Source organism: Notothenia rossii (genome assembly GCF_949606895.1).
Source record: "Notothenia rossii genome assembly, chromosome: 2".
NCBI lineage: Eukaryota > Metazoa > Chordata > Actinopteri > Perciformes > Nototheniidae > Notothenia > Notothenia rossii.
The window spans coordinates 14,097,902-14,113,552 of NC_136904.1; the positions used below are offsets into that span (position 1 = coordinate 14,097,902).

Sequence of the window (15,651 nt, forward strand, 5' to 3'; positions counted from 1 at the left end):
AAAAACACACACACAACACACACTCACACACAGGGATCTCCTAATACGTCAGTAAGGGACTAACTGCAGTGTATTCGTGTTTGAGTCCAAATTATGATCTCGGTTTCAAGTCAACCATCTAAATTCTTTCCCATTTCAATTTTTCTCCCACTGTCTCCACAAAGAGACATGCCTACATGTCATGTTATATTTTCCATAAGTAATAATTTTATGAGTGAATGCTGACTACTTTGAAAATTACTGAATAATTCAAGACTGAATTTACATTGTCCATCATCAACATAAAAAAAACAATAGATGTTTAAAGGTAATAATAATACATATAAGTCGGGTTTTCCTGAAATAAAATGTATGGACTGACAAAATGAATCCCTCTTAATCATTATATGACAATAAATGTGTGATCCTATCATGTCATACTGTATATGTTGAGTACAACCAAACTCAAGTTCACAGGTTTTCAATTCATCAGCAAATTCATTTTCAAATCTATTCTTCAAAGGAGTATTTATTTGACTTGCACTTTTTGATGCAGGCACTTTGAAAGCCCATTGTCCCAATTTCAAACTCTATTTCTCAGCTTGAACTGACAATGACGACTTATTTGTACATGCAGTAGTTTAGTCTAGTATCCAGGGTCTCAGTGAGCACAGATTCTGGAGCTTCTGCTTTTAGTTTCTTGGCTTTGTGCTGAGCAGTTGTCGTGATGTCTTTTTTTGACAGATACAGAAAAAGATGCAGAACAACACAACAAATCTCTGTGTTTGCCGGGGGGGGGGGGGGGGGTGTAATATTGTGCAATAACAGTTGAAACATAGAAAAATATTTAGCAAACCCAGCTTACTAACAAATTAGTGATCACATTGTCAACTAGTCATGGTTAACCAAGACGTTTCTCTGCATTCTGTACATAAGCAACTTGTGTAGAACATCTGGTGTGTGTGTTCCTGCTGCAAACACTTGTAGCCTCAGTCAACTTTCCACTTCTGTAATTGTACATTTTTTCTTGCTATCTTACATTTGTTTTCTATTTTAAGAGATTAACACTTTCTCTGTTTTCTCTTCTACTTTTCCCACCTTTTTCTCAAATGTCTTCATCTGTTCTTGGGGTTTAGGGGAATTAGTGCAGTTTTCTGACAACTGTTCAGACACATCCATCCTTACCCCCTACAACTATAAATATAAATCTTTAGTTTAGTTCTGGTTGGAGCAAAAAGATGGATAATTCATTCTCCACCGGGTCAAGAAAGGAATTTTGTCCGTCTGTCAGTACTGTATATCGTTGGTTTGACATCTACCAAAACACACCAGGTCATAGACACGTTATGACATTAAAACCGCACTCACACACACACACACACACACACACACACACACACACACACACACACACACACACACACACACACACACACACACACACACACACACACACACACACACACACACACACAGTCCTTTGCACGCATTTAATTTGAGGTCAGCAGTTTGGCCCGTGTTTTCGTAAAATTCTTCAAACATTGAGCCTGTGTGTGTGTGTGTGTGTGTGTGTGTGTGTGTGTGTGTGTGTGTGTGTGTGTGTGTGTGTGTGTGTGTGTGTGTGTGTGTGTGTGTGTGTGTGTGTGTGTGTGTGTGTGTGTGTGTGTGTGTGTGTGTGTGTGTGTGTGTGTGTGTGTGTGTGTGTGTGTGTGTGTGTGTGTGTGTGCTGTGTGTGCTGTGTTTTGTCACAGTGACTGCTTCCATCTGCAGCTATTTTGTGTTCATCATAATGGTGAACAAAAACATCCATTCTTTTGTCTCTTATTGGCAGAAAGTCACTTTACAGTCAGGTTTCGTTATTGTGTAGTCAGCAATATACTGTATGTGTCACGTAACATCTAATATTGGGTCCCAAATGTAACAGTGATTACAGTGATTATGTTACAGTATTAGCAGGAACATTTATTTATTGAAGAATTTGCTTTAGCTAGGATTACATATATTACTATAATTATTGTTTTTATGTAAACTGTGGATCCTGTAGGAAGTTATCAGCATACTCTTCTCAGCTCTCCTCAGCTCCTCAACTGTCACTGTTTTGATTTTGCAGCTTGCAACTGGACTGTCATACATTAAGCAACACAAGAGCCACATCATTCCCTCAGGAGATGGTAAAGACCAAGCGTACACTAAGTTACCCAAAACGTTCTAATTCATTAGTAAATGCACTGTAGCAAATAGTTATACTAATAAGCACAAGTACCACCAAATTGCAATTAAAAAGTGATGTCTGTTATTTATTTTTTTCCTCACTGCTCATTGTTCCAGTGACAGCTTACATATGTAAAGCATCACTGATCAAGTAAAGCTAAAAACATTTTTCAACTGTACCGAAGCATGACATAACAAGAGCTTTAGGCCCTGTCCACACGGAGACGAAAACGAAAACTAACCGAGGTCGATATAAAAAAAGTCTTCCATCCACACGGAATCGGCACCAGAAACGTGCACGTCGACACGAGACCGCTTGCTGGAGACGCTGTAGTACATATTCCGGGCCTGTAAGTGGCGCTTTACTTCCGCCATAAAAAAAACAAAAAGCAGCGAATAAGACCCCCCGAGCATGGTTGCCAGGGTTGCCTGGTTGCCCTTCTGTTTATTCTCCGCAGTGGATTTAGCAACATGTAGTTCATGTAGATTTTGCGCTAACATCTGTAGCATGGTCAGTAGCGTCTGGAGCACGAAAGCAACCCTGTGATACGCCATTGTTGTTGTTGTTGTTGGCGAAACACATCCGCAATGACGCGGGTGACGCGGGGGGTGAGCAGCAGAGGTGGGGAGAGGCGGGGCTATGGCTTCATCGTTATCGGGAAATTATCGTATAGGGCGTACACACGGAGCCGTTTGGCCCCCCAGTGCGTTTCGTCCGCAGATCTACCCACCTTGGGAGCCGTTATCGTTATCCGCGTTTCCTTGTGGGCCTCGTGTGGATGAACCGTCTATACCAGGGGTATTCAACTAAAATTCAACGAAGTTGCTTTATGAATTAGTGTGATATATATTGAAGTATCCTGTAGCTTTATCAACATCTGCATGTAATCAACAACTGACTGCCAATCAAAGAAAGAAAGTACAATTCATAAACAACAATATTTATTGTCAATTAACATTGAAGTGATACAATATACGGTAAATACTGTGCATATGTGTAATGTTCCTCTCTGGCTGCATTTAAAAATAAAATAGGAGACAATAAATAAAATTGCTTTTGAAAATATGTGCATCTTAAAAGTGCTTGATTTTAGATAAATGAAATAAAGTGTAGCAGCAGCTTGAGTTTCCCTTTTTCTTTGTTAACCGTTTCACATCATGACTTAACTGTTTCAGACGATTATAGAACAATATCAGTCTTTACACATCATAACAATTGAACAGTTTTAAAGTTTCTCTTTCTTTCCCTCTTATATTGCATTCCCTCACTCACTTTGTTTTAATTCAGTGCGAGAATTGAGCTCGAGCTTGTCCTGCCAGGAGTTTAAATCTGGGCTGAAATGGTGTCAGGGCCATTCTCATACACATGCAGGTGCTCATTGGTTAGCCTGCCCTGGAACGATATTTAGTTTGAATTTTGATCCTTTTTTGATCATATTGGGCTCTGAGACTGCTTATTTTTTGTGACCTCAGTTCTGACTTGAGAGGGAATGTTTGGTCAAACACTTTGTATTTTTGGCACTTTTAATTAGCGCCACGGTCTCTGAACAAATGAGACACACTGGTTCTGTGCTCCCAGTGGGCAGGATGAACATGAATGAGTCCACTCAGGGTTAAAAGCTCTGTTCTCACTGTCCACTTTCCTCTTCTTGGAGAGCGCGATGTGTAATTATTTGTCTCTCCCTGTCTGCCGCTAAAACGCCTGTTCACTCTCCTCCCCGCTTCTCTCCCTGTATCGCTAATTATTCTCTCACTCGCTTTCCTCTCCGCTTCTCTCTGCCGCTCTCTCGTCTCTTCTTCTGTGTTTATCTCCCTGTATCGCTCACTCGTCTCTTTCGTACGGAGCCCCCTAGGGGACATGGAGAAGAAAAAAAAATGTTGAGAAAAAAATATAAATAAATGTTTTGCGAGATGTCGCAAACCCCCTTTGCGAGATCTCGCAATACTTTTGCGAGATCTAGCAAAACTTTTCATTTTGCTCAATGTACTTCCTGGTCAGTTCGGCTGCTACGGCAACACAGAAACCACAACAATGGAGCGGTTCATCGATTTTACTTTGAGCTTGGCCTTAAATATAAAGATATAACATCAGTGCTTGGCAGTAGGCACGGGTTTCACACATAGACTGTATATATAAAGGGTTTCACATAAGCGAAGACACCTCAAGAGAACACTGAGCGAGGGGACATGCACGTCCCTCTGAGCTGAGTTATTGACAGATTCAAATTTCGCGGATCAATAACTCATGAACATAACGTTGTAAAAATGCAAACAACATGACTTTACAATCATAGCAGGATAGACAACAAGCTACAGAGTCGTTTTTATCAGAACAGTTCGATACGCGCCATCATCCGAGCTAAACATCAAGAATCGGTCACAATCTGCAACTTGAGAAAGGAGAAGAGTGCTTAGGGACCGTCTACAAACCGCAACGGGGTTTTGTGAGATCTCGCAAAAGTATTGCGAGATCTCGCAAAGGTTTTGCGATATCTCACAAAACATATATATATATATTTTTTCAAATACATTTTTTTTTCTTCTCCATGTCCCCTGGGGCTCCGTACTTTCGCCCCCTGTCGGCAGTTCAGACAAAATAGAATCACCCCGTCAAAATTGAAATCCCCTATTAATATATTGTTTATAGGTCCGGGTCCGTATAGGTCGGCGTCTGGGTCCGGATATGGACCACGGTCCGCCTGTTGCCGACCCCTGCTCTATATGATAGAGAACTGTAGCGGATACAACCCGTTTTGTCTCTGTGTCGATGAGGCCTAAGTCTCCAGAAGTAAATAGCTACAGTCATCCATTGTTAACATCGTGTCTAAACTAATAATTTGAGTCTCTCATTATACAGCTTTGTTGAATATTCACGGAATTCTGCAGCCTGCTTTTGCGGAATAGCAGAATATTGCAATGGATGCTGCTTGAATTGTATCTCCATTGATGTATATTCAATTTTATTTCCTACAAGACCAAAGGAACAACTGCACGCATGGACTTTGTTTTGCAGCGGATTTTCCTTCTAACTGAGTTGCATGCTCATCATGCCCCCCCCCCCCCCCCCCCCCCCCCCTTTGCTGTTGGAAACTATCGTTCCTGTTTCACACCTCAATTGCATTCCTGTGTTAATGCATGAATCATGACGCTTCTCTTTCTTCCTTTCCTTCAGTCTCGTTCATGCCGTCCTCTCTCATTCTCTTTATCTCAGTAACGGTTTAACCCGCCACAGATGACTTTGTGTTGGGACTTCCTCTGAAGTGCTGATGGGTCACATGCATGACGGCCAGGTTAACAAGCAGGCAGGTTATGGAGGTGGGTGTAGGGGGTCATGGTCAAAGGTCAGGATAACAGGGAAATCCCAGAGCTCAATGTGGGGCCGCTCATCCTCCTGTGGGACGATTACTTCTGAAATCTTCTTTGATCTGCAGCTCCACACCAATACGTCTTGTTCAACAAATGACTGTTCTTACATATTCTGATATCTTGTCATGTATTCCTTGTGCTGTTTCTTTTTATACTTCAACATGCAGTACTTGCAACTACAATTGACTATATAGCAGCATATGGCTAGTTAACATCCTGTTTGTGTTATACTGTGAAGCAACAGGTGGTTTTCTATACAACATGTATCTCAGTAAAGGAGTGCATTGCTTGTTTTTAGCTGTCTGTGTAACTCTGTATGTTACTTGTTTCTTATATATGTTCAAGGAAATTTTGCCAGTCCATCCATTTCGCAGCAATTCAAACTAACTGGGGTGTAAAGTAAACACATTGTCACCCATTATCTTACGTCATTTTCTTACATGAACAATAACCCAGAGGATCAGGTCCGCGCACTGTTGGTACCTTCCCTTTCACACACAACAAGAGATTGTATGACCCACTCTCAGTTACTGGAAATACTTTGTGTGGTTTAGGTAAGGGTTGGCGCCTGCATGGAGTGAACAGGAGGCACGACATGATGTGGTTTACACTGCGATTATAGTCAGGTTTGTAAGAAGATTTCAAGTTACAGCCCTTACAGACAGAAGTTTCTCCGAATAGAGATCTTTACATGTACATGTCTCTTCTTCTTTACCTTTGCATGATTTGTTTCTCTTCAGGCTTTGTGTGAGCTACATTATGTTATCAACACACCCCATTGCTTGCTGCCTCTTTTCCCACATGGTTTCAATTAGACTTGATACTATTGGGTGGTTGGCATGTGACACATGTCGGATGTCCGGTCCACATTTTTTGTACATTTACATTTCCACATTTCTAAGTTCTGTGTTGCAGTGTTTGCATAAAACGGCTTTAATTCATCATGACAATTTCCTAGAAATTCTACTTTGAAAATGCAGCGTTGTCTGAGAGAAACTAATGGAAAAGGAGCATTTTAACTGACCTTTTAAAGTCGGTCACACCACGGTGGCGTCTTCCTCTGTGTAAATCACAAGTCATGGCTGTAAATGCCTGACTGGAAACTCTTTGATCACAGGGAAAAAGACGAGAGAGGATGTCGACGTTTCACTGGTGAGGTGCACCCCATGTGTTGCCAGGTCATCTTTTTCCAACTGGACTCATGCACCTTTGGAGGAATTTAGAAGACTAGATTGAATTAGTCTGCAGAACTGTCTTCAACCTGTGGACAAACACAAAAGAGCCCATCCAAATTAAAGTTTTAAGGTGGAAAACATGTATGCGGGTCTGATAAATGCCACCAACACATACCACACACACACTGTCTCTGTGTGGTTGAGGATAATAGCACAGTAAAAAAGCTGATAGCTCTTCAGCAGGTACATGTCACCTCATTCTGCTCTTTGATTAGCACAGACACTTCCCTTTAACATGGGACTGACAAACACCCACCCGCAAACACACACACACACACACACACACACACACACACACACACACACACACACACACACACACACACACACACACACACACACACACACACACACACACACACACACACACACACACACACACACACACACACACACACACAATCTCGAGTCAACCATCCTCTCTTTGTCCTGTCTCTCAGTTATTTTTTGATGACAATTTTGTTATGCATAATTTGCCTTCAGTCCACATTTAGTTGTTGTGTGCACTAAAGTCCAGCATTTCAGAAAAGGCTTTATTTTCAAACTTTGTTGTTATGGTTCATTTTGAATGCTAATAGCAAACAATCTACTGTTTTTATTTTTGTGAGAACGTATAGAAAGCCTAAATAATTTATTTGATCCTTGTGGAATAAGTAGCATTTGATCCAATCATATCTTCTTATCATGGAGACTGATTGTTTTATTTTATTTTGAAGTATCTAGTGAGATCTGGTCATCAGTCCGACATCATCAGAGTGGTAGTGAACAAAATAGAAAGCAGTAGACCCACAGAAACAAATAATTCCTCATTTACCTTCAATTAGCAGAGATGCAAGTAATTTTTGTATGTGTCAATAACATTTTGAGATTTGTCCACCTAATCTGCATGAATAATTATGCATGAACACAAGAGAGAAAGTGTGTTTGAATGAGATCTAGAGTTAATGAGAGAGGGGAAAAGGCCCACACACACCCAGAAGATGAGTAGATGCTAAACAAGGACAAGAAAGGAAGAACAAACTCTCACAGAAACCTTAAATAGTACAAATGAGTCACCGTCTCTCTTTAGCATGTATCTGAGAGGAACTGTGTGTGTGTGTGTGTGTGTGTGTGTGTGTGTGTGTGTGTGTGTGTGTGTGTGTGTGTGTGTGTGTGTGTGTGTGTGTGTGTGTGTGTGTGTGTGTGTGTGTGTGTGTGTGTGTGTGTGTGTGTGTGTGTGTGTGTGTGTGTGTGTGTGTGTGTGTGTGTGTGTGTGTGTGTGTGTGTGTGTGTGTGTGTGATAGAGGCAGCCTTGTCATTAAGCTTTGGAGAACCTGAAGGACATACACATGAACACACACAGATTCCTCATGACTGTGATGCTGCGTGGACTGGAAAGATGTCTCTAGCATCAGTGAAACAATGTGACAATAAACCACAGAGGCTCTTTTTTCACATCACTATAAAATAACCATTTAACATGTCAGCATGTTTGTGAGAATAGTTCACTTTTGCAAAACAGGAATCCTGTTTGATGAAATAATGGCCGTCATGACCGTAAAGACATAATTCCTGTGGTTTTATCATGCAATTGACTTAAGTAGCAAAGATTTTCCAAAAACATACCATAAGTTTTGGACTGATTTTCTACCTTCAGGGCAACCATTAGTTTCCATTCGGTTCACTCAACGTAATGATATTTGAAAACACAAAGGATATTGTTGTTGTGTATTGTGTTCACTTGAAGTAACATATCATAGTGAAACAGTTGCATGCTGGTGCATTTATGTAGTCAAACAGTAAACTTTGGAATGCAGGAAAGGTTTACATTTACATTATCCTTCAAAACAAAAATATGAAACATGATTATAAGTCGTTTTGTTTTTTCTTTATTAAGTTAGATTTGCTGATGTAACATAGTATGTGCAACAATTATTTAGCAGTCGGCACGTTCTAATCTTTGAATTTTCATGAATGCTTTACTGAGGAAGAGTGCTTAAAAAGCATGCCCTGCTCACAATTGCATTTTCTTTGAAAATACAATTAAAGCTACAGTACAACAAAGTGGATTTAGAGTACCTATTAATAAAAAAACATTTGCTGCACAACTGAGATCTTATTGTTCTTAAAGTATACATTAATGATCAAACGTTGGTAGTATGTTCCTTAAGGATTCCTGGTGTTGTGTGTGTGTCTGTGTGCCTCTGTGTATGTGTGTGTATAGAGGTTAGTTACAGGATCATCTCCTACCGTCAATGAGGTGTGAATCCCAGACTTCTCACGTCCCCCAACCCCCCATTTACACCAGTCCAGGTGTTAAAGCCCCCACTGAGGTGACACTTATCACTGGTCTGGGAAAGGGCTGCTCTGCAACAACACACACACACACACACACACACACACACACACACACACACACACACACACACACACACACACACACACACACACACACACACACACACACACACACACACACACACACACGCACACACATGCACACACACACACACACACACACACACACACACACACACACACATGCACACACACACACACACACACACACGCTGATACTAGGGGATGACTCAGGTTGGAAAAAGTATTTCTTTCTCACCAGATATTAAGGTCTATAGATTATCAGGTCGAGACAACATTGATAAACATGTGTTTTCTTGATGACGCAGGACCTTTGCAACCATGAGATGAGATGTTGGGTTCCACTAGCCCAGTGATTCCCACCCAGGGGTACTTACGCTTGTATATACTTGTAATAGTCCTCAAATAGGAATTATGATTTGATTCAAATAATAAATCACCTAATCATGTTGCATTTATTTAGGAGTGTGTAAAGAACGATAGGAAGCAAGCACAGGTATAAATAGGTAAATGGTAGTTAAATGTTAGAAATAAATATAAAAAAGTACTGTGCAAACAGTTCAAATTAATAGCTCTTAGCATTAAAACGTTGCTGACCAAACTAAATATAGACAGTTCTGCAGTATGCAATGGTAACAGCTGCCACTATTTTGTCAAATAAAGTGATATATATATATATTTGAAACATGCGTTGGCAATTGAGGAAGGATTAAGTGAGTTCATCTGACAGGGCTGAAGGGTTACCTCAGACCAAAAAGGATGGGAACCACTATTCACTGATCTACATTATCTCACTCAGCTTGTCTCAGATACTCACACAGGCAAAAACACTTACTCACAGATTTATCTACGACTACCTGCCTGGTGTCTGTTTTTAGGCTGTGTATCTTGCTCTATCCTCTCTGCTCCTTTCCTCTGAAGATAAATATGTCACTCAAGCTGCAGACGATGTGTGTGTGGGGGGATGACCGACTGTGGAGACAATTTGGGAAGTTGAGTCACCCACTAAGGTCAGATAACACAGCAGACAGACAGACAGCATTAAGAACACAAAACCATTGAATATTTTTGTCTGTTTGGCACGCTTAACAAATGAGTGCAACAGGACATAGAGGACAGTAGAGAACATAAACATTTGTGGAGGACAGTAGCCAAATGGTTGCAGAGGCGACCTCTGGACCAGTGGGTCAGTGGTTCAAATTCCTGAAACAGTGTGGCAGGGAAAGTGGCTGAGTCACAACAACTGCCATCAAATGCTGCAGAGCAACATACACCCAGTCATTGCGATGGTTAGCTGTCTGAACTTTTTCTGTTTGAATAAGAATGCACTCGTCATGCTGTTACTGCTATCAAGCCCGGACCGATAAATGCACTTTAGAAAACTGTATACAACTTATTTTGTCACTCACACTTAAAATATAATTTCCACATATGAATCTAAGTATACAGTGCTTTATATTTTTCTTAGACTCTTAGACTCAATCATCTTTCATCATATACATAGTGATATATATTTGTACATGTATGTCTCACACCTTATTGTATTGTTTTTCAGCTAACAGAATGCACCTAACATAAATCATGCAGCTTTCATTTACTGATGCAGACAAATAGCTTTTCTTATGGGCTCTCAAGTCGTTGGAAAACTCGCTGCTGCAGCTGAAGGAAGACGGATGCTCCGCTGCTCTCTTGTGGTTCCCTCCTGTCTGCTGACTGTCTGCCACGATCACTGTGGAGTAAGACGCTGATCGGCTGAAATGGTATTGCGTGGTTTAGATGCCTAATATGGCAACAGTCTAAATCAAAGAGGAATCTACCTCCCAATGAATTAGACATATTTGAAAGCAGACTTTTAGACACACTGAGCTGGAAATATTTCTCGATAAAAGAAGTTATTTTTTAAGCATTTCTAATGTTAGGAAGAAAGCCAGTGTTTTCTGGTGTTGCACAAGGTTTAACTGTTCATCTCTTGTTACAGAATGTTCTACATTTGTATTCCTGTGGATATTAAAACGTTCTAATAGTGGTTTTGTCAGCCTTTATTGCAGGGGCCCATCCATCAAATGTTAATCCTCAAAATACTTGCGACCCCTAAGAGTGTTGTCGGTTTTTCATGTGAAGTAACATATTAAGAAAAGGAGGAGCTTTAGAAAATCTAGAACAGAAATGGTCACATATTGTATTAAGGAAATCAAGTAAGTATAAATAGATCAGCAGAGATCTCTGATGATGAGCCTTTCTGCACATAAAGCATGAACAAGGTAAGCCAGGATGAACTTGCAACATAAATGGCATCTCTGCATGTTTATCAGTCCAGATTGAATAAAACTGCTGACCAACTCTTAGGGTGTCTATATAATTTGTGTTTTCCTTTAAATGGAGGTGTCTTGACTTTTTGGATCCCAATAATAACAGGTTGCCACCTCATGTGGCCCCTGTGTAAGTAGTCTAGTCAGTTGTACTGTAATTGTCACTGTAACTGGGTGTGCCATCTCTTGTGATAATAGTTGATGTCCTGATAATTGGTGTTATCCATTGTGCTGTCCCTGTAATCTGTACTGTCCCACATGAGCAATCTGCAAGGTGACACTTACTGCCTCCAACAGAGACCATGTTGATCTGTCGATACTCACCATTGAGGCCTTCACATGTAAATGAAATTTGATGCAGAGTATTCATGACACCTGACTGGAGTCCTCATGTGGTTACCATTAAACAACTATTTAAATCAGCCTCCATTGAAATTATTGCCTTTGATAATCATACATTATCACAAACCAAAAGTTCCCAACCTCAGTGTAATAAACACAAAAACCTAAACACATTTAAGAGACAACACAAAAGAGTAAGCCTATATAAAATAGACATCAAAGCAAGTCCATTTATATATTTTATAAGACAGACAATTTTAGGAGTGTCTTGGATACCAAAAGCTGCATACCACATTAAATGATTTATTGTGATGTTTTGGCAAACAATTGGATTTTTCAAGGGCAGTTTCTTTATATAGACATAACATTCACTTAAAAAAAGCCATTCACATCCTGATAGTAATTATGTTAATTATGAAGTTTTTACCAAAACCAATACTTCTGGTGTGTGCTGCTCACCACTATGTTTCAGTAGCATAGATACAAATATGTTTAAGTCCAAAAAACACACATAGCTAGGAAGAATAAAATACTATTCTCCAAAATTTTGGAAAAAACAACCCAGCCACATGATTTCTAGTCTCTTTCGTTTCTTTAAAGAAGACGCTCATTACAATTATTTTTATTTCTAGGACTGTATTGTGTGTGTCCTTAAAGCCAACCCATATATTTATTTATTGAACTATATCAACTGTTCACTGAATCAACACAGTGACTATAAAAGAATAGGCAGGCCTAGAGGTGAAAAGAAAAGGAGCAAGTACGCCATCTAGTGAAGGCAGGCAGAGAGCACAGTGCAGTTCTTAAAAAAGAAGGATGGGTAACAATTAATTTAAGAGATGCAACCTTTTGTAGCGACTATCAGGATCTAGTCTTATTAATATGTATATGTTTTTGACACCATACTCTACCCTACTTTTCATATATCTTATTTACTTTTAGTTCATCATGCAGCACATCATGTACTTTTTTGGGGGGACAGTATTTTAAAAAAATGTATGTCAGATAAGCTTATATTTTTAAATGTTCCTATATGCTAGTTTTAATGTTATGTCTGTTTGAATGTATAGTTTCTTAATGATTAGGCGTGGAGAGCTGAACGTAAGAATTTAATTGTACAGTACAACTGCCTGTTATACTGTATATTTGAAAATAAAACATCTTGAAAGTAGATTCTGATATTATTTAAAAATGTCCAACAAAGAAAATGGCCAATTTGAGCCAGTTGTGTTTATGTAAAGGTCATTTGATGTGTGCAATGGATTTTATCTGCATTGAAAATGTTTTGATGTTTAAAGAGAAGAACACAATTATATTTGTGGAACTATTTTTTCTGGCTCCGTCCATTTTTAGGATAATCTACAAAACATTCAATGTTATTGTAATGCCATTTGTTTTCAATGATTACTATCAAGAAGATGTCAAAAACAAAACTTTTATTTTGAATTTATGAAGCTTCGCACTTCCTTCTTCCAGCTTGAACCAGGCGACGAAGACGAACCTCGCGCGTCGTCGCTCGACGAAATGACTTCGCCATGAATTAAAATAAGCAGAAAACAAAAATGAATATCGTAGAGCAGAAACTAGCGGAATTGGTACGTGAACATCCGAATCTGTACGATCAATCCCGGCAGGACTACAAAGACAATCTGAAGGGGCATCTGTCATGGAAAGAAATCGCGGATAACATGGGAAAGTCTGAGGAGGCGGTGAAGCAAAAATGGAAAAATCTACGCGACAAGTTCTGCAAGGCGAAGAAGCGAATGGCGAGGAGAAGCTCGCCTCTGCCGACAGACGAAGAGATCCCGCTGGACCGGGCCGTCCCGGTGCTGTACCACCAGCTGGCCTGGCTCAGCTCATATGTCAAACCCAGGGTAGAAACTGTCCCGGGAGAAACCGACGGGGTATGTTCGCCTGACTGTCATTCATTGATTTAAAATGCATCCCTGATATTAAAACACTAGCTCGGAGATATAGCTAGAATTAGATTAGCCTATGATATACAGGTATAAAGCTAACTATATTCATGTGTGCACAAGCTAATAACATCCAGGGTGAGCGAACAGTCTGCCTTTAGTATCCAAGTTTACCTTTCAAAATAAAAGCCTTCTCTGCGTACTTTTTAGTGTCCCAGGGAAGTGTAAAGTGTGTTTCGAACAATTGTATGTCAAATGTAATATTGCTTACTGCAATTTTCTATTCATATGAGCTGGTATATTTGTAAAGGAGAAACGTGTGTCAAAATACCATTTAAAAATATTGGCCATGTTTTCTAATTGACTTGTACTGCTCAAAAGATAACCCACTTACTTAAGATAATCCACAAACCAAGTTGTGAGGCGTTTCATGTAGTAACATCTTTCTGTACACATATCCTTGGCATTTTTGTACTGCATTTTTATATTTTAACAATACGAAATATTTACGATGAGCTTATATATTGTCCCCTAATATCTGACTGCCGATTAAACAGTAAACACAGTAAACTCATGGGATAGCAGTTTTCAGTCCCTATCAAACAAACCATCAATAAATAAATAACTTACAAAATGATACACTTCTTTTAAATTGTTTATTTTCATCTGTACTGTCACAAGATATTAGAAGCCCAGTGTAAATCTTTCTTTGTTACCAGTAGGAGAGGTTGTATAAAGATCTTTGAAAAAGACGCTTGTTATATGTTTTGTTATCTGTGCTAACCGTAATACTATATGCTTTGTTTGTGCCACACAGTTAGCTGGAAGCGGTGATGACACGGAGAGAGAGCGAGATAAAGAAATGAAGGAGCAGCATTACTCTATTCCTGTGGTTAGTACCAGCTATTCTCTTGTGGAGTCCTGTCCAAATAACCACCAGGAGATGGGAGTCTCTCTTAAACGTAAAAGGCAAACCACCACAGAAACTGAGATAAGTTCTGCGGATGCACTTTCCAACCTCAGAGATGAAGATGAACTGTTCCTGCTCAGCCTGCTGCCCTCACTGAAGAGGCTTAACATCAAAAAAAGGATGGAGGTACGGATGAAATTCCAGCAAGTGCTTTATGCTGCAGAATTTGAGGACTAAAGAGATCTTTATAAAAAACGGTATGGTTGCTTGTTCTGGTTTATCAAAAGCATTAACCTGTAAATAGATTTGTTTTAATTATGTTTACTTTTTTAGTATTTATTTTTTGATCACCACTTACCACTTTCATTTTTAAATTTTAATTTCACACATTAAAGCACTTGGGACTTAAAATCGGCAAAACACGTGAGCACTTGTTAACTTGGTTATACTCTGTGATGAAAAATGTACATTTGTTTGGAGCTCTGCTCGTCAGGGTTGCCTGCTTCTTTCAAATGATATGTGTAGATTATACAGAGCTTTCTGACTGTACATTAATGTCTCTGCTTTATCTTTCTGAAAAGAGTCATCGCAACTGTTTATTTTTTATACAAATAAATATTTTATTGCTATGGAGAAAACCTTTTTTGCCTCCTGTTATTTGTGCTTGTCTATAGATTTAAAAAGGGCACTGTATAATCAAGTAGTTGCTGCTAAAAATGTGTACATCAATTTCCCCCAAAAGTATTTCTACAAATCTTTACCTGCTAGTATGTTTAACTTACACACACACACACACACACACACACACACACACACACACACACACACACACACACACACACACACACACACACACACACACACACACACACACACACACACACACACACACACACACACACACACACACACACACACACACACACACACACACACACACACACACACACACACACACACACACACACCTCCCTTACTGTTCATGGATTGGAAGCTAATATCAGGCTTGACCCTCCTCTTTTGCT

General features: G+C 39.6%; 1 protein-coding gene across 1 annotated transcript; it reads left to right on the top strand.

Annotated features, from left to right (window-relative positions):
- The first annotated feature begins 13,236 nt into the window (after positions 1 to 13,236).
- Positions 13,237 to 15,587, top strand: LOC307028806 (uncharacterized protein). Its single transcript, XM_079664129.1, has 2 exons — positions 13,237 to 13,704; positions 14,534 to 15,587. Exons 1-2 carry the CDS (start codon positions 13,363 to 13,365, stop codon positions 14,861 to 14,863), a joined length of 672 nt encoding a protein of 223 aa, XP_079520255.1. The 5' UTR covers positions 13,237 to 13,362; the 3' UTR covers positions 14,864 to 15,587.
- The last annotated feature ends 64 nt before the right edge of the window (positions 15,588 to 15,651 follow it).

Bases quoted from the DNA above. Each gene is read 5' to 3' on its own strand.
- LOC307028806 (XM_079664129.1), top strand. From the start codon at position 13,363: ATGAATATCGTAGAGCAGAAACTAGCGGAATTGGTACGTGAACATCCG. The intron at 13,705-14,533 runs GTATGTTCGCCT...TGTGCCACACAG, and splicing joins TCCCGGGAGAAACCGACGGG to TTAGCTGGAAGCGGTGATGA.